At 40.0% G+C, this 19990-nt stretch overlaps 1 protein-coding gene across 1 annotated transcript in view; it reads left to right on the top strand.

Moving 5' to 3' along the window:
* HMCN1 (hemicentin 1) overlaps positions 1-19990 on the top strand; it is a 415431-nt gene that overhangs the window by 279601 nt on the left and 115840 nt on the right. Inside the window, exons 41-46 of the mRNA XM_081299050.1 lie at positions 228-403; positions 10566-10662; positions 12466-12588; positions 13356-13517; positions 14779-15060; positions 15713-15880. Of these exons, the coding sequence (XP_081155176.1) occupies positions 228-403; positions 10566-10662; positions 12466-12588; positions 13356-13517; positions 14779-15060; positions 15713-15880 (1008 nt within the window). The remainder of the gene's footprint in view (positions 1-227; positions 404-10565; positions 10663-12465; positions 12589-13355; positions 13518-14778; positions 15061-15712; positions 15881-19990) is intronic.

The following is a 19990-nucleotide window of genomic DNA, read 5'->3' as shown; positions in this document are numbered from 1 at the left end:
ATTTCAAGTGAAAAGATGGTCAGCATTATTTCTGTTCGACAGGAGTATATTAATCAGTGACTTATTAACACTTGATTCTGAACCAAACGATGCAAAGAGGTGATTTTAGAATAGCTGTGATCCTCCATCTTAAAAGAACCAGGAAAGTTATTCAGTGTATGTCTTGATGATTAATAAACAGTTGACTGGCCTGTGTTATGCTGAGGCAAATCTCATCTTTCACTTAGTTCCACCCAATATTATGGGAGAAGAACAGAATGTTTCGGTCCTCATGAGCCAAGCCTTAGAGTTGTTTTGTCAAAGTGATGCTGTCCCCCCACCGACTCTGACATGGTTAAAAGATGGCCGCCCTTTGCTGAAGAAACCAGGCCTCGGTATCTCTGAAAATGGAAGTGTGTTAAAGGTAAGGTTGCAAATTCCTTCCATCATACATTACTCCTCAGCTCATGGTGCGGGTGTTACCCCTGTTAAGCTTGCCTATCTTTTACACGTGTTCTGATTTCATCTCATAAAATTCTAGAAACACTTCTCAGTGAGGTTGGCAATGTTTTCAAATTTTATGCTTAATAAGATTTAAATACTTAATTATCTTTCCATACTTGTAGACAGAAGCCATCTCAAAACATGCTTTTAGGAAAACATATGGGAATAGTGTAAGGACTGTCCCATGTTCAGTCATTCAACCAATCGGCCAACACCCATTCTGGGTGCTCTGGATATGGATGCAAACAATAGAACTCATTTAATATCCTCGCTATCTTAATAATTTCACATAGAAAAAGCCAACGGTGTGACCCCGGAGATCCAGGCTGTCTGATTCGCGCGGCCTGCCCCGAGGCTACAGAAGGCGTGGCGCCCCAGAGAAGGGGTTAAATAGTCAGCAGGGAATTAAGTGGCTGCGACACGGTGGTATCCCACCAGCTAAACCCAAGCCCGCACTGACCCCCGGGCTGAGTTCGGGATTGTTGGCGGGGACGGAAGCGGTACAGCCCCACCCCCCACAAGGGACACTCCACTAAGGTAACCAGCGGCCACCATCTTGGACAGCGGAAGTAAACACCGCCACTCGCCGACAGATTGCAACAACAAACAGGTGTGTGTCACCCAGCTCAGCCCCCATACATAGGGGGATTTCGCTTAAAATCTCTCCTAGACTTTCAGGGGGAGGGACTATCAGAGTGAGCCTGCATAAAGACTAAAGGAGAGCTAGAGGCACCTGACCCTCAACCCGCCCCCCTCCCATCAGCGGCCAAAACAAAACCTGTCTAGCCAGCGCTGGGGAGGGGCAAGCAGAAAAAATCAAAACCATAGAGTGCTGGGGATCCCAAAAGCCAACGGTGTGACCCCGGAGATCCAGGCTGTCTGATTCGCGCGGCTTGCCCCGAGGCTACAGAAGGCGTGGTGCCCCAGAGAAGGGGTTAAATAGTCAGCAGGGAATTAAGTGGCTGCGACACGGTGGTATCCCACCAGCTAAACCCAAGCCCGCACTGACCCCCGGGCTGAGTTCGGGATTGTTGGCGGGGACGGAAGCGGTACAGCCCCACCCCCCACAAGGGACACTCCACTAAGGTAACCAGCGGCCACCATCTTGGACAGCGGAAGTAAACACCGCCACTCGCCGACAGATTGCAACAACAAACAGGTGTGTGTCACCCAGCTCAGCCCCCATACATAGGGGGATTTCGCTTAAAATCTCTCCTAGACTTTCAGGGGGAGGGACTATCAGAGTGAGCCTGCATAAAGACTAAAGGAGAGCTAGAGGCACCTGACCCTCAACCCGCCCCCCTCCCATCAGCGGCCAAAACAAAACCTGTCTAGCCAGCGCTGGGGAGGGGCAAGCAGAAAAAATCAAAACCATAGAGTGCTGGGGATCCCAAAAGCCAACGGTGTGACCCCGGAGATCCAGGCTGTCTGATTCGCGCGGCTTGCCCCGAGGCTACAGAAGGCGTGGTGCCCCAGAGAAGGGGTTAAATAGTCAGCAGGGAATTAAGTGGCTGCGACACGGTGGTATCCCACCAGCTAAACCCAAGCCCGCACTGACCCCCGGGCTGAGTTCGGGATTGTTGGCGGGGACGGAAGCGGTACAGCCCCACCCCCCACAAGGGACACTCCACTAAGGTAACCAGCGGCCACCATCTTGGACAGCGGAAGTAAACACCGCCACTCGCCGACAGATTGCAACAACAAACAGGTGTGTGTCACCCAGCTCAGCCCCCATACATAGGGGGATTTCGCTTAAAATCTCTCCTAGACTTTCAGGGGGAGGGACTATCAGAGTGAGCCTGCATAAAGACTAAAGGAGAGCTAGAGGCACCTGACCCTCAACCCGCCCCCCTCCCATCAGCGGCCAAAACAAAACCTGTCTAGCCAGCGCTGGGGAGGGGCAAGCAGAAAAAATCAAAACCATAGAGTGCTGGGGATCCCAAAAGCCAACGGTGTGACCCCGGAGATCCAGGCTGTCTGATTCGCGCGGCCTGCCCCGAGGCTACAGAAGGCGTGGCGCCCCAGAGAAGGGGTTAACGAGTCAGCAGGGAATTAAGTGGCTGCGACACGGTGGTATCCCACCAGCTAAGCCCAAGCCCGCACTGACCCCCGGGCTGAGTTCGGGATTGTTGGCGGGGACGGAAGCGGTACAGCCCCACCCCCCACAAGGGACACTCCACTAAGGTAACCAGCGGCCACCATCTTGGACAGCTGAAGTATCCACCGCCACTGTCCGACAGATTGCAACAACAAAACAGGCACAGAGTACAGTTTGAACTGCCGAGAATCATCACTGAGGGGAAATCTGGTCTAGCAGGAGAAACCAAGGCTAGCAGGAGAAACCAGGAGCCTAGAGGCAAGGCCCTCGCGACTGGGCAGCTGTAAACTGCAGGCCCACCGGCGACAGTTCACCCACTGCCCGCGTAACTTGGCGGTAGGAGAACGCCCTCCCGTTGGTGACGGATCACCTGCCCGCGGCCTGTGATACTGGGCGGCTGGAGTCTACCCGCCTGCCACGACCGGGAGCTGAAACCACACAGAGACAGTCCAGTCACACCCCCCCATTAGGGCACCCCAGCAAGGAGACTGGGGCCCGTCATAGCAGAGTAGTGTCGTCACTGGAGCTCGAACGTCGGAATTCCTTCCCAGCGGAATCCACGTTAGCAGTCATACTTCAACAACACAAAGGAGAGACATCAGAGTAATACAGAAACAAAACAAATCTATAGAGGAGAGCAGAAACACGACAATCAAAAAGAGCTGGAAAGTAACGTGGACAACATGAGAAAACAAGGGAAAAAAGGATTACAAACAATGCAAGACTACTCAATTCTACAGGAGGACATAGAAACTTCAGAAACAGGTATAGGGAAAGAACTCAAGGCATACCTAACTCGAATGGAAAGGAATATTAGAGAAGACATGAGACAGCAAGTCCAAGAAATAAAAATATATTTTGAAAATGAATTAAACAAACAAATTCAAATGGCAAAGAACGAGCTCTACCAGGAGATAGAGATATTAAAAAAAAATCAAACAATAATCCTAGAATTCCAGGAAACTATAAACCAAATTAAAAACTCAAACGAGAATATTACAAATAGACTTGATCAAGTAGAAGTCAGAACATCAGATAATGAAGACAAAGTTTATCAACTTGAAAAGAATATAGTCAACACAGAAAAGATGCTTAATTCCCACGAGCAATCTATTCAAGAGATATGGGATGTCATAAAAAAACCAAATCTGAGAGTCATAGGGATAGAAGAAGGCACAGAGATTCAAACCAAAGGAATGGACAGCATATTAAATGAAATAATTCTAGAAAACTTCCCAGAGATGAAAGATGGAATGGATTGCCAAATCCTGGAAGCCTACAGGACCCCAAACATTCAAAACCGTAATAGACCAACCCCAAGACATATAATTATGAAGATAGCCAACGTACAGAACAAGGAGAGAATATTAAAAGCTACGAGAGAAAAGAGGCAGATTACTTTCAGGGGTAAACCAATTAGGTTAACGACAGATTTCTCATCACAAACTTTGAAAGCGAGAAGATCCTGGAATAACGTATTTCAAACGCTGAAAAATAATGGATTCCAACCAAGAATACTATATCCAGCAAAATTGAGCTTCAAATTTGACAATGAAATTAAAATCTTTCACGATAAACAAAAGCTAAAAGAATTTGCAGCAAGAAAACCAGCTCTGCAAAGCATTTTGAACAAAACACTACAAGAAGAGGATGTGAAAAATAGTGCCCAAAACTAACAGCAGGAAGTATCTCAGTAAAGGGGGAGGAAAATAACCAAAAAGCAAAACTAACCAAACTAAAATAAATAAATAAAGAAGCATGACTGGAAATACAAATCATATCTCAATTGTAACCTTAAATGTTAATGGCCTAAACTCACCAATCAAGAGACATAGGCTAGTAAACTGGATCAAAAAAACAAATCCAACAATATGCTGCCTTCAAGAGACTCATATGATAGGAAAAGACATACACAGGCTGAAGGTAAAAGGTTGGGAAAAATCATACCACTCACATGGCCCTCGGAAGCAAGCAGGAGTGGCCATACTCATATCGAATAAAATCAACTTCAAACCTAAGTTAATCAAGAAGGACAAAGAAGGTCACTATATACTGTTAAAAGGAACCATCCACCAACAAGACATAACAATCATCAATTTGTATGCACCCAACAATGGAGCTGCAACGTTCATAAAACAAACTCTCCTCAAGTTCAAGAGTCAAATAGACCACAACACAATAATTATGGGTGACTTCAACACACCGCTCTCGCCATTAGACAGATCCTCTAGACAAAAACTGAATAAAGAAACTATAAAACTCAACAGCACAATCAATAATCTAGACTTAACCGACATATATAGAATATATCAACCATCATCAAGTGGATACACGTTCTTCTCAGCAGCACATGGATCCTACTCAAAGATAGACCATATATTATGCCATAAGACAACTCTTAGTAAATATAAAGGCGTGGAGATAATACCATGCACCATATCTGACCATAATGGAATAAAATTGGAAATCAATGATAAGAGAAGGAAGGAAAAATCCTACATCACATGGAAAATGAACAATATGTTATTGAATGATCAATGGGTTATAGAAGACATAAAGGAGGAGATGAAAAAATTCTTAGAGTCAAATGATAACACAGACACAACATACCGGAATTTATGGGACACAATGAAAGCAGTTTTAAGAGGGAAATTCATTTCTTGGAGTTCTTACCTCAAAAAAAGAAAAAACCAACAAATAAATGAACTCACACAACACCTCAAAAATCTAGAAAAGGAAGAGCAAAACAACAGTAAATGTAGTAGAAGACAAGAAATAATTAAAATTAGAGCAGAAATCAATGAAATTGAAACAAAAGAAACCATTGAAAAAATAGATAAAACTAAAAGTTGGTTCTTTGAAAAAATAAATAAGATAGACAAGCCCTTAGCCACGCTAACGAAAAGAAGAAGAGAGAGAACTCAAATTACTAACATACGGGATGAAAAAGGCAATATCACAACAGACACTACAGAAATACAGAAGATAATTAGAAAGTATTTTGAAACCCTATATTCTAATAAAATAGAAGATAACGAAGATATCGATAAATTTCTTAAGGCATATGAATTGCCCAGATTGAGACAGGAAGACACACACAATTTAAACAGACCAATAACAAAAGAAGAAATAGAAGAAGCCATCAAAAGACTACCAACTAAGAAAAGCCCTGGACCAGATGGGTATACAGCGGAGTTCTACAAAACCTTCAAAGAAGAATTAATACCAATACTTTTCAAGCTATTTCAAGAAATAGAAAAAGAAGGAGCTCTTCCAAATTCATTCTATGAGGCCAACATCACTTTGATCCCAAAACCAGACAAAGATACTTCAAAGAAAGAAAACTACAGACCAATATCTCTAATGAACTTGGATGCAAAAATTCTCAATAAAATTCTGGCGAATCGAATACAAAAACATATCAGAAAACTTGTGCACCATGATCAAGTAGGATTCATTCCTGGGATGCAAGGATGGTTCAATATACGGAAATCAATAAATGCTATCCACCACATCAATAGACTTAAAGACAAGAACCACATGATCATCTCGATGGATGCAGAAAAAGCATTTGACAAAGTACAGCATCCCTTTATGTTCAAAACACTAGAAAAACTAGGGATAACAGGAACTTACCTCAACATTGTAAAAGCTATCTATGCTAAGCCTCAGGCTAGCATCATTCTGAATGGAGAAAAATTGAAGGCATTCCTTCTAAAATCTGGAACAAGACAGGGATGCCCTCTATCACCACTTCTATTCAATTTAGTTCTCGAAGTACTAGCCAGAGCAATTAGACAGACAAAAGAAATTAAAGGCATAAAAATAGGAAAAGAAGAAATTAAACTATCGCTATTTGCGGATGACATGATAATATACTTAACAGACCCAAAAGAGTCTACAAAGAAGCTGCTAGAGTTAATAAATGAATTCAGCAAAGTGGCAGGTTATAAAATCAACACGCATAAATCAAAGGCATTCCTATATATCAGCAACAAAACTTCTGAAATGGAAATAAGGAAAACCACTCCATTCACAATATCCTCAAAGAAAATAAGATACTTGGGTATCAACCTAACAAAAGAGGTGAAAGATTTATACAATGAAAACTACAGAACCCTAAAGAGAGAGATAGAAGAAGATCTCAGAAGATGGAAAAATGTACCCTGTTCATGGATAGGCAGAACTAACATCATCAAAATGGCGATATTACCCAAAGTTCTCTATAGGTTTAATGCGATGCCAATAAAAATACCAACGGCATTTCTTGTAGAAATAGACAAAGCAATCATGAAATTCATATGGAAAAACAAAAGACCCAGAATAGCAAAAGCAATTCTAAGCAGGAAGTGTGAATCTGGAGGTATAGCGATACCAGAGGTCAAACTGTACTACAAAGCAATAGTAACAAAAACAGCATGGTACTGGTACCAAAACAGGCGGGTGGACCAATGGTACAGAATAGAAGACACAGAGACTAATCCACAAAGTTACAACTATCTTATATTTGATAAAGGGGCTAAAAGCATGCAATGGAGGAAGGATAGCATCTTCAACAAATGGTGCTGGGAAAATTGGAAATCCATATGCAACAAAATGAAATTGAATCCCTTTCTCTCGCCATCCACAAAAATTAACTCAAAATGGATCAGGGAGCTAGATATCAAATCAGAGACACTGCGTCTGATAGAAGAAAAAGTTGGCTACGATCTACAAATTGTGGGGTCGGGCTCCAAATTCCTTAATAGGACACCCATAGCCCAAGAGTTAACAACCAGAATAAACAAATGGGACTTACTTAAACTAAAAAGTTTTTTCTCAGCAAGAGAAACAATAAAAGAGGTAAATAGAGAGCCTACATCCTGGGAACAAATCTTTACCCCCCACACCTCTGATAGAGCCCTAATATCCAGAATGTACAAAGAACTCAAAAAATTAAATAATAAGATAACAAATAACCCAATTAACAAATGGGCCAAGGACCTCAACAGACACTTCTCAGAGGAGGACATACAATCAATCAACAAGTTCATGAAAAAATGCTCACCATCTCTAGCAATCAGAGAAATGCAAATCAAAACCACCCTAAGATACCATCTCACTCCAGTAAGATTGGCAGCCATTATGAAGTCAAACAACAACAAGTGTTGGCGGGGATGTGGGGAAAAAGGTACACTTGTACACTGCTGGTGGGGCTGCAAAATGGTGAGGCCAATTTGGAAAGCAGTATGGAGATTCCTGGGAAAGCTGGGAATGGAACCACCATTTGACCCAGCTATTGCACTTCTCGGACTATTCCCTGAGGACCTTAAAAGAGCGCACTATAGGGATACGGCTGCATCAATGATTATAGCGGCACAATTCACAATAGCTAGACTGTGGAACCAACCTAGATGCCCTTCAATAGATGAATGGATAAAGAAAATGTGGCATCTATACACAATGGAATATTATGCAGCACTACGAAATGACAAAATCATAGAATTTGCAGGGAAATGGATGGCATTAGAGCAGATTATGCTAAGTGAAGCTAGCCAAGCCCTAAAAAACAAATGCCAAATGTCTGCTTTGATATAAAGAGAACAACTAAGAACAGAACAGGAAGGAAGAGCATGTGGAAAAGACTACAGATAACAAAGACGAATGGGGGGAGAGAAACGGAGAGAGAAGGGAAAGCATATGGAAATGGTAGGAGACCTTCAAGGATACATAAAATTACAAGAGGCTATGAGGGGCAAGGGGGAGGGAAAAAAAAGGGAGAGAATTGAACAACAGCAGGGGAGATAGAGAGGGAAGATGGGAGGGGAGGGGAGGGGAGGGGTGATAGTAGGGGTTAGGAAAGGTAGCAGAATACAACAGACACTAATATGGCATTATGTAAAAATGTGAATATGTAACAGATGTGATTCTGCAATCTATATTTGGGGTGAAAATGGGAGTTCAAAACACAATTTGAGTCTAATGTATGAAAGATGATATATCATGAGCTATGTAATGCTTTAAATAATCAATAAAAAATTAAAAAAAAAATAATTTCACATAAATCTATGAAAAGTTAACTAAAAGTTCAGTTCAAAAATGCAATAACTACAATAAGTCTCAGTCGATTACCAAATGGATGATACAGTTAGAATATTTGGGGAGGGATAGTAAAAGATGATACTCAGGTTGCCCAGAAGAGTCTTCGAAGACTGCCTAATTTTTTAAGGATAAATAGAACAAGACTCTTAATTAAGGAAAGCGAGCACATTAATTGAATGATACTAAGAATTTTACCAAGTGATGAATATATGGAAATAATGTTGAAAAGGTTCATTTGAGTGAAATAAGAGCTCCCGCTGAAAGCAGCCTGACACATTAGAATTTAAGAGGCCAAAAAGTCTAAATATTCGTAACCCCACTGAATGCTTATAAATAAGACTTCCAATGACCCAGCCAAGAAATTCAAAGGATAACTAAGTAATCTGGTCCTTACCAAGAGGCAGAACTTTGATTTGAACACAGGGAGTACAGCTACAAACTACACACAGCCTCTTGGTGGAGGGAGCTCAATCGTTACTGGTAAACAGTCTGGAAAAATCAGCGTGTGGGAAGGGCGGTAAGATGACCAGCTTACCCTGAAGGACAGCCACATGGGTAAGAAGGCAGGAGCATAAAGGAGAAGGCTAGAGGAGAAGAAAGGGGACCTTGGGAATTAGGATCCTGTAATAATGGAGTAGATGAGAAAGCCCAGACCAGAATCACTGATGAATGAAAGAGGGATTAGCCAGTGGGCTACAGGGCAGCAAGGAAAGAAGAAGAAAAAGCACTACTCCTGCCTGGAGGCAGAACCCAGCATCCTAGAAGGCAGGTAGTAAAATTCTCAAGCCTTAGCTCTGGCTGATTGACAGGGAGACAACTGTTTGAATGCCAATCTGAGTGAATAGAGAAGTTCTATTGATCTCTACCACCATGGAGCTGGGCCAGACACCTGGGGTGTGCAGGTTCCATTGAGAGGCATGGGGAGGAGCCTAGAATGAAAACCTGGACAGAAGCCAAGCATAGTGGGTCAGCAGAGATCATCTTACCTGTGCACAACCCAGTACTACTCTTACACACCTTGACCCAGGTATGGTGGTAGAATCCAACCATTTATTTAGTATGGTATACACTAGGTGCTCAAAAATGTTTAACTTCTCCTCTCTGTTCTACTCATATCCCACCCCCAAACCCAATGGGGAAAATACATATATAATAAGGCAATAAACGGAGAGAGAAGGGAAAGCATATGGAAATGGTAGGAGACCTTCAATGATACATAAAATTATAAGAGGTTATGAGGGACAAGGGGGAGGGATAAAAAAGGGAGAGAATTGAACAACAGCAGGGGAGGTAGAGAGGGAAGATGGGAGGGGAGGGGAGGGGGGATAGTAGGGGATAGGAAAGGTAGCAGAATACAACAGTCACTAATATGGCATTATGTAAAAATGTGAATATGTAACAGATGTGATTCTGCAATCTGTATTTGGGGTGAAAATGGGAGTTCAAAACACAATTTGAGTCAAATGTATGAAAGATGATATATCATGAGCTATGTAATGCTTTAAATAATCAATAAAAAAATTTAAAAAAAAGAGTATTAACTTACTGAACACTGTCCTGAATAGATAAGGATTGTGTATTTTAAAACCCTGAGTTTATCAGAAATTGTGATTTTTTTAAAATTTTGGTATTTTTATCTAAATTGTATTTAACAAGCCTTTCTAGACTTTCAACATAAATCAACATAAACCAAGTCAGAATTTTAGGACTCTATAACTTAATAAAATCTGTTGAATCTGGGGGAGGGGAGTTTAGCTGTTCATTTTATGTTTCTCTCACCTTTTTTATTGCTTGAACATCTTAAGAATAAAAATTAAAAATAAGAGACCACAAAGAGCCAGTAATAGGAAACCCTCAACTGTGAAACAGCACTTGTGACTTCAGAGAGTGGTTTTGTTTTTAGATTGAAGATGCTCAGGTTCAAGACACGGGTCGTTACACTTGCGAAGCAACAAATGTCGCTGGAAAAACTGAGAAAAACTATAATGTCAATATTTGGGGTAAGTACAGTCAGCCCCTGTAAAGATAATGACACATCTGGAAATTTAAAGTTTTTATTCATTGTGTCAGTTCTTAAAATGACACATTCATCCATGTAACTAAACTCAATTATAATACAAAGATGGGTAATCACCAGGGCGCTTAGAGACACTGAGCAGTCTTGAGTATCAGCTTAAAGAACTAATTTGGGAGCCACAGTAGATGGATGCCCAGGGCCTCATGGTATGAGTCGTGACTTTGCTGTAACAGGGCTCTTCTCTCCTGCCCAGTGTGTCCTTTATCTTCCACAACCAGAGCCTTGTGATGTGTGGGCCTCCTCCAGACACTGGTGCTGGGTTGGCCAAGTGAAGATAAATCAAAAGGCCAAATGGTGCATGGGAACTATACATGTGAGAGGGGAGACAACCCATGTGCTCGTGTGGAAGAAGATAGGGCTACTGTGTTAGTTAAGAAAAGCTGTTCTCGCCAGACGCCAAGACGTGGTGGTGCACACCTGTAATCCCAGCGGCTCAGGAGGCTGAGACAGGAGGATTATAAATTCAAAGCCAGCCTCAACAAAAAGCAAGGTGCTAAGCATCTCAGTGAGACCCTGTCTCTAAATAAAATACAAAAAAATAGGGCTGGAGATGTGGCTCAGTGGTTGAGTGCCCCTGAGTTCAATCCTGGTACCAAAAAAAGAAAAAAGAAAAGAAAAAAGAATAAAAGGCTGTCTTCACTTTAAATTTTACTATGTTTACTAATTAAGGAAGTTCTTATGAATAATCATGACTTTTGCCTTGGCTGTGGCTGTCTGCTAATTGTTCATTACTACTCCCATTTCCAGCATCATCACCTTTATTTTAAATACTGCTTTAAATTCATTTATGATCTATTAAACCCTCTGGATTTTGACTGTTTTTTTTTTTTAACTTTTAAATTGGTGAAGTCATGAGCTAGAATTTATCTTGAGGTTCAGTCCATAGACTGATGATGGCAGGACTTGGTATGAAGACAAAGTAAAAAATGAATACAGTACCAAATTGTTGGATAGAAGATTGATGGGTTTACAGAGGTGAGATAAAGAGAAATGAATTGGTGGCATGAGCCTTAAAGGAATAGAGGCTCTTATATGGGGTAGTTGAATAATAACTGGACTCTATGCTGTGGTTTGAGGAGTGTTCTCCCACTCCTCACCTCCCTGGAGCTGAGAAGAACCAGCATCAACCTCCTGATCATTCCACAGCCAAAGAAGTGTCCTAGGGAAAGCTCATCAGCAGCTGCAGACTGTAGCTTCTGAGAGAAGCCTGAGCAGTCAGGATTCTCTTGGAAGGTTCCAGAAGATGCCGGAGATGAGTAAGTGAGGCAGGCCAGGCAGTCTAGAATAGGTAACATGTCCACTACTTGAATGAAGCCCCTCGCCTCTGTCCTTTACTATGTGTTAGATACCAAATGTTTTCTGATTTTGTTCAGCACCTGAGATATCAAAGTTGGCTGGGCACCAATGACCGAGTTAAATTTTAAACTTGATCCATGCCTTAGCTTTTTGATGCAAGGTATCTAAATATTTTAAATAGTTTTGCTTCTTTTTATGCCATTCTGAATATTTTGATAATTAAATTTTATCTGTAAAAAGAGGAAAGTCTGCTGTTATATATTTATTCTACATCTTACAGGTGGCTTTTAATATGGTTTACTATGTCAACCTCATGTGCTAATTATTTACTTATGTCATGTAGATGGAAATTTTTCTTGTTACATGTAAAGTGTTAGTGAAATACTATATAATATGAAAAGTATACAAACAGTATTTTTTTTCCTTTCAGTACCACCAAATATCTATGGTTCTGATGAACTTTCCCAACTTACAGTCATTGAAGGGAATCTCATTAGTCTGTTGTGTGAATCAAGTGGAATTCCACCCCCAAATCTCATTTGGAAGAAGAAAGGTCGGTTTTCCTCCTGGAAATTTCTAAAATTAAATATAAATAAAAAATGAATATCTTGTTTAACAAACATGTCAATTTATAAACAAACTTTTCTAGCATTTGTATACTATCAGATAGCAACATTGATTTATATTAAGTTTTGATATTTCCACACTTCCTGAAAAATCTTCATTTTTTAAGACAAACTGCTCCCTAGAGGAGGAAAAAATCAGTTTTATGTATTAACTGACTCCTTTTTAATAAAATGTATTATGGGCATCTATAATTATCCAGAATTTGTTTTTCAAAGAACTATATTTTCTTCTTGAAAATAGATTTTTAAAATTATTTTCTAAGTCACACATTTCTACTGCATTTACAACAGTTTTGCAATGTGTATTAAGATTGAATTCTGCAGTTCAGCAGATTTTCAACTGAGTCATCAGCAAATTCTTATTTGTGCCCAGTAGGTATCAGACAGATCATCTAAAATTTTAGTTCATTTAGTGGTTTTGGGTTTTTGGTGGTGCTGGGGATCGAACCCAGGGCTTTGTACATGCTAAGCAAGCACTCTACCAACTGAGCTATTTCCCCAACCCCCAATTTTTAGTTCATTTATATTCCTCCTTCATTGTGCACACCAGGGCAGGGTTTTTTTTCACTCGGTTATCTGCCTTTTAGGTACTTGCATTAGGTAGTAAATAAATAACTATATACACTTATCAGAGTATGTAAACAAAAGCCTTTATTTTTTGCCTCAGATCTGTCTTTTTTTTTTTTTTTGGCAGGCTCTCTAGTGCTGGCTGACTCCGTGGGGCGAGTTAGAATCTTATCTGGAGGCAGACAGTTACAGATCTCAATTGCTGAAAAGTCTGATGCAGGGCTCTATACGTGTGTGGCTTCCAATGTTGCTGGAACCACAAAGAAAGAATACAATCTGCAAGTTTACAGTAAGTTGTTGATTAGCCAAGCTTTGGGAACAATCTTCTTTTAAAGCTTTCCATTCTTTCTTTCCATTGACTTCTTCATATATTTAACATTCATTCAAAGTGGTATGGTTATGTATGTCTTGTGACCCACAAATTTAAATATAGCTGTCTCCTCTGCCTCTGCTCACCAACCAGTGAAAGACTATTTCCTGGATGGAGATGGAATAGTGGGCAAGTAAGGGGCAAGAATGGGAATTATGCTCTTGGGTATATTTACAGTACATGCAAGTATTGAATTTTAAAGAATGAGATGTGATTTTGGAATTCTATCAAATATTTACATCATCTCATTTAATCTCTACCTGAGCTGTGATATAAGACATAACTCTTGCCTTCACTTTGTGTTTGTGGAGATTTAAACCCAGAGACTTCTGAGGCTGACCAAGGCCACATGGGTTATGTGTAGAAGAACTGTCACTAGGATATAGGATTACAGACACTGGCCCACTTTTCTTTCCGTGTACTTACGTATGAGAGTTGGTCTAATTTTTGTTCTTAGAATCAGTATTAATTGGGGTAATTTAGATGTAAAGCAACAGAATAACTGGCTATCAGTGGTTTGGACAAGTGGAGGTTTACTTTCTCACCTAGTGAAAAGTCTAAGGTTGGCCCTTAGTCACTGAAGGTAGTCAGCAGGATCCTCCTGGTCCCTCCTTTGTGGTTTTAAGATGGTTTCTGTGGTTGTAGTATCAAGCCCACATTGAAGGCAAAAGGGAAAAGAGTGGTATCTTTCTTATATCAGGGTAGCAAAGACTCCCCCAAGGCCCCTAGCAGACCTCCATCTGGATATTATAGGCCTGAATTGACTCATGTAGCCACATCAGTTTTGGAAGAGTGACAGTGTCAGCTTTTGGAATGGAAGAAAGGAGTTGGTAACAGACATGGGGTCAAATCCTAGACTGCCATATCAACTTAAAAATTAGTACCAGGAAGACCACAGTAAAACTCCAGTAATAAGTTCAAATATTTGTAGAATTTCCTCAATGACAGAAAGTTACCAAACAGCGCTCTTTTCTTACTTTATTTTAGATACCTTGTGAACATTACAGAAGAATTTTGCCTCTCAATATAATAGTGCCATGTCTGTTAATCCTGAGCCTTTTTTTTTTTTGGATAGTTAATATCTTGATGTAAAAAGTGTATTTAACTTTGGTTGATGAAAATTCCCTATGTGAGACCTGAGCCAAACATTTCCTTTCTTGTTTTCTCTTTTTTCCTCCAGTTCGACCAACCATAACTGACAGTGGTAGCCACCCTACCGAAGTGATTGTGACTCGAGGGAAGAGTGTTTCCTTAGAGTGTGAGGTGCAGGGTGTTCCTCAGCCAACTGTGGCCTGGATGAAGGATGGCCGCCCCTTGGCCAAGGGAAGGGGAGTAGAAATATTGCAAGGAGGTCGCATCCTTCAGCTGAAGAATGCTCATGTATCTGACACGGGCCGTTACGTGTGTGTTGGTGTGAATATAGCAGGAATGACTGACAGAAAATATGACTTAAGTGTTCATGGTAAGTAGAAAGTGGTTCGACAGGTCTATTCCCTGGCTGGTGTGATCCAGCCTCCTGGGTGGGATTGTATGTTGAAAGTCTTACAGTCTCTCCTTTTCTACATGCATCCCACTTTCTGAGATCGGTCTTACCATGTGTTCTATGCCTGATCTCGTGTTACTTACTCTGCTGAAATAACCACATATTGGGTAATTCTTCTAGGAAAGCACACAGTAAAGTGGAAAATTATCTTCTATCTTTTGGTTCAGTGCCATCCCAAGTAAGATCCCTTAATTGTGCTTTCCACATGGGCTGTCTCAATGAGACATATAAACACAGGTTCCTTGGAGCATACTGATTCATGACCAACTGGGCATGAGTGGTGTGGATGTCAGTTTTAGGATACTAATTAATGAGCCATTCGTTTCAGTAGGAATAGACCAAACATGCACAAGCTCAGTGACAACCATTTGGATACATATAATTTGAAGCTTATTTTTTAAAAATCTATAGAAATAGTGGTAAATTTCAAGTCTTATAACTTGAGACATACTCAAGGCTCAGTATTAATATCTTGTACTTTGCAGCCAAAGGAATCAGAATGTAAAAGAGAAATGAGTGAATCTTAAATAAATATTTTTTGTTAGATTAATTTTTTTTCTTTGCCTTTCAGTTCCTCCAATCATCATAGGAAACCATGGGACACCTGAAAATGTCAGTGTGGTCGAAAAGAACTCCATGTCCCTGACGTGTGAGGCTTCAGGAATTCCGCTGCCTTCAATAACTTGGCTTAAAGACGGGTGGCCCGTCAGCCTTGGCAGTTCCGTGAGGATTCTCTCAGGTAGTAGGAATTCTGGTAGTCTGATCCTCTGTTTGGCTTCATCTGGCTGCATTTTCTATTTAGGTTTCCTTTTCAGTGTTTCTATTATTTTCTTTTTCTTTTAAAATTATTTTTTCTTTTTAATCTAGCTGCTGCTTACAATATCTCCTAATCATATTAAGAAGAATAGTTAAAAGGACAGAGGAGGCTGTCTCAGAGCCATTTAAAATTTTTCTTAGTACTCGAACCACAGGGATATCAAAGCATCCATGCTGCAATGATTACCAGCAAATATGAAAAGTGAAAAATAGAAAGTGGCAAAGTCAAATTCAGTGACTCCGGTGACTCCTGTTATATAATATATCCCTGGAACCAAGTTGCAACTTCTTTGTGGCTATCTGAAGGATGTTTGTATTTCTAGGATGGGAGAGTTTTCTGTGAGCTAAGACTTTATTATTATTTTGACTTGTTCTGCATATAATTATTCAGGAAAGCCTGCAAGGCTTATCCTCTATGGATCAATCTAAGCTTGGAGAGAGGTTTCGTGAGGCAAGCCCCAGAATCTATGCTTGACCTTTTTATATAATGGCTTGGATGCAGACAAAGAAGATAATTCTGCCAAGTTTGTGTTTCATAAAAAGCTTAGATATGTAGAAAAATTCCTAATATGTTGAATGGAGGCATCCAAATTCAGACACACCTCATGCTGGAACATTTTATTTAAACCCAACAAGTTGAAGGTTAAATAAACTCCTGCCCTGACATTCAAAAACAGTTGTGAAAATTATGGTGAGATACAGCTTTAGAATTATTTTTTGTTAGTGCATATTTAGCGTTAGAATCCTTAAGAGTAAAAGATATTCAAATTGTCTTAGTTATTCAGTATGAATTAACAGTGTAATATGGTTACCAAGAAAACAAGTGCAAATTTTGCCACTTTAATATATTGGTTTTTTTCCTTAATAAGGAATGTAAGAATAATTTTTCTGTAGACTTAGCAGAGCTTATCAAAAAGACCAGGAGAAGGATCTACTGATAATATTTTAGAAGGGTAACCATGATGGTAATTGATTACAAAATGATTACTATGTCTCATTGTATCAATCCTAGAAAAATAAACCATCTGGTGTATTTGATACCCCAGTGAAAAATCCAACTTAAATATTTGAAAAGCCAAGATGTAAAGGGGAGTATGTGGGTCTGTCTAGTTCCAGAGATTAAAAGTAATGTCAAGGTCTGGAAGATCCTAGAAACAGATTAAGTCTGACTATAAACGATCTAAAAAATAATATTTAGCTGGTTTAAAGTCAAGATGAGCTATCCCCAGTGGTAGTAAGCTCCCTGCCCTAACTATTCAAATGAAGTTCAAATTTTCACGATAGAAGACGTTGTTCCTAGTGTTGGAATTAGGTCTGGGTAGCATAAGGCCCCTCTCTTTCTTCCTCATCTGTCTGTAAATGATAGGAACTTGGTGAGGAATGTTCATTGTTGTTACCAACATTTTTTTGGTCCATAATACTTCCTCTGTTTATGATCTCTGGCAACTTGCTTAACTTTGTTAACTTTAGTTTCATCACTTGTAAAATGTAAATATTAATAGTACTTATATCTTAGGGTTTTTTTTGTAAAGATGAAGTGAGTTGGTGTATATAAAGCAGCTAACACAGTGCTTGCTTCTGTGGTTTGAGTCCAGTGCCTTTTGATTCTTATTGCCAAGGACAGCCTGGTAAAAGGTCTGTAGTCTCCCTGTCCTGAGAAACTTCCTGTAATCTTACTATGATGCTTCCATTTCATAGGACTCCCAGTCTCTGCTGACCTTGGGAAGCACATAGCAATGGCAAAGATTTTACTAAAATTGGGTTACCAAAATTCGGAACATGTTGTCTCTGTATCTTAAAATCATCCTCATATTTTTTGTTTTTTTTAAAAAAATGTTTTAATTGCTGAGAAAGTAGAAACATATTAAATAGGATAACTACATCAGAGCTCCTACAAATAAAAATGGCAACATAAAGTTATGTCCTCTGACTCATTATAAATTAACAGGAGTGGTGTTTGGGCTGTATTTTGTATTGTTTTGCTTGACTAGCAGCTGGAGAGCCCTGAGCAAACACATAAAAGTATTTCACCTTGTGATGCTGCCAAAAGAGTCATTCAGTTTTATAGTCTGAATGTGCATCTTGTGCAATTGATGAATGAGAATCAGATGAGTGACATGTGACTTGCTTGGTCCCAGTCTGCTGCACACTTCTATTTCATTAAAATCAGTCCTAAATCTCTAAGTCCAGCTTTTCTAAAAGCAGTCCTTGGGGAAGGCCTTATCATTGTTATCAAGTTATCTGCAGATAGCTTCTATAAAAATTTAATAGGTGCAAGAAACATCTTCATATAATTACAACTTACTGTCAGACTTATTTTTGTTTTTCACTGGATTAAGTGAGAGGTCCACAAAACAAAGAAAAAAAGAAAGGTCATAAGACTTGTGAAGTTGAGGTTTATAGAGTCAGCAATGACTCATAAAAATTGTATTGCTTCAATATCTCTCAACTGGAGCCAAGATATGACCTCACTAATCTAAAGTAACAGTGAGGATGTGAATCCTTTCTTCACTGATATATGTTTTTATAAAAAAAAAAAAAACATGTTTACATAATTTCTATGAGAAATTTAAGCCAGGTGTGCAGTGGCACACACCTGTAATCCCACTAACTCAGGAGGCTGAGGCAGGAGGATCACAAGTTCAAAGGCAACTTAGTGAGGCCCTATGCAACTTTATTTTTTTTTCTTTTTTTTTTATTGGTTGTTCACAACATTACAAAGCTCTTGACATATCATATTTCATACATTAGATTGAAGTGGATTATGAACTCCCAATTTTACCCCAAATGCAGATTGCAGAATCATGTCCGTTACACATCCACAATTTTACATAATGCCCTATTAGTAACTGTTGTATTCTGCTACCTTTCCTATCCCCTACTATCCCCCCTCCCCTCCCCTCCCATCTTCTCTCTCTGCCCCATCTACTGTAATTCATTTCTCTCCTTGTTTATTTTCCCATTCCCCTCACAACCTCTTATATGTAATTTTGTATAGCAATGAGGGTCTCCCTTCATATCCATGCAATTTCCCTTTTCTCTCCCTTTCCCTCCCATCTCATGTCTCTATTTAAAGTTAATCTTTTCTTCCTGCTCTTCCTCCCTGCTATGTTCATAGTTGCTCTCATTATATCAAAGAAGACATTTGGTATTTGTTTTTTAGGGATTGGCTAGCTTCACTAAGCATAATCTGCTCTAGTGCCATCCATTTCCCTGCAAATTCCATGATTTTGTCATTTTTTAGTGCTGCGTAATACTCCATGGTGTATAAATGCCACATTTTTTTATCCATTCATCTATTGAAGGGCATCTGGGTTCCTTCCACAGTCTAGCTATTGTGAATTGTGCTGCTATGAACATCGATGTGGCAGTATCCCTGTAGCATGCTCTTTTAAGGTCTTCAGGGAATAGTCCAAGAAGGGCAATAGCAGGGTCAAATGGTGGTTCCATTCCCAGCTTTCCCAGGAATCTCCAAACTGCTTTCCAAATTGGCCGCACCAATTTGCAGTCCCACCAGCAATGTCCAAGTGTACCTTCTCTCCACATCCTCGCCAACACTTGTTGTTGTTTGACTTCATAATGGCTGCCAATCTTACTGGAGGGAGATGGTATCTTAGGGTGGTTTTGATTTGCATTTCTCTGATTGCTAGAGATGGTGAGCATTTTTTCATGTACTTGTTGATTGATTGTATATCCTCCTCTGAGAAGTGTCTGTTCAGGTCCTTGGCCCATATGTTGATTGGGTTATTTGTTATCTTATTGTCTAATTTTTTGAGTTCTTTGTATACTCTGGATATTAGGGCTCTATCTGAAGTGTGAGGAGTAAAAATTTGTACCCAGGATATAGGCTCCCTATTTACCTCTCTTATTGTTTCTCTTGCTGAGAAAAAACTTTTTAGTTTAATTAAGTACCATTTGTTGATTCTTGTTATTAACTCTTGTGCTATGGGTGTCCTATTAAGGAATTTGGAGCCCGACCCCACAATATGTAGATCTGAGCCAACCTTTTCTTCTATCAGACGCAGAGTCTCTG

The sequence above is a fragment of the Spermophilus citellus genome (assembly GCF_964194105.1).
Source record: "Spermophilus citellus genome assembly, chromosome: 6".
NCBI lineage: Eukaryota > Metazoa > Chordata > Mammalia > Rodentia > Sciuridae > Spermophilus > Spermophilus citellus.
Note: the sequence above shows the minus strand (reverse complement) of the source record. Positions and strands in the feature narration are given on the sequence as shown.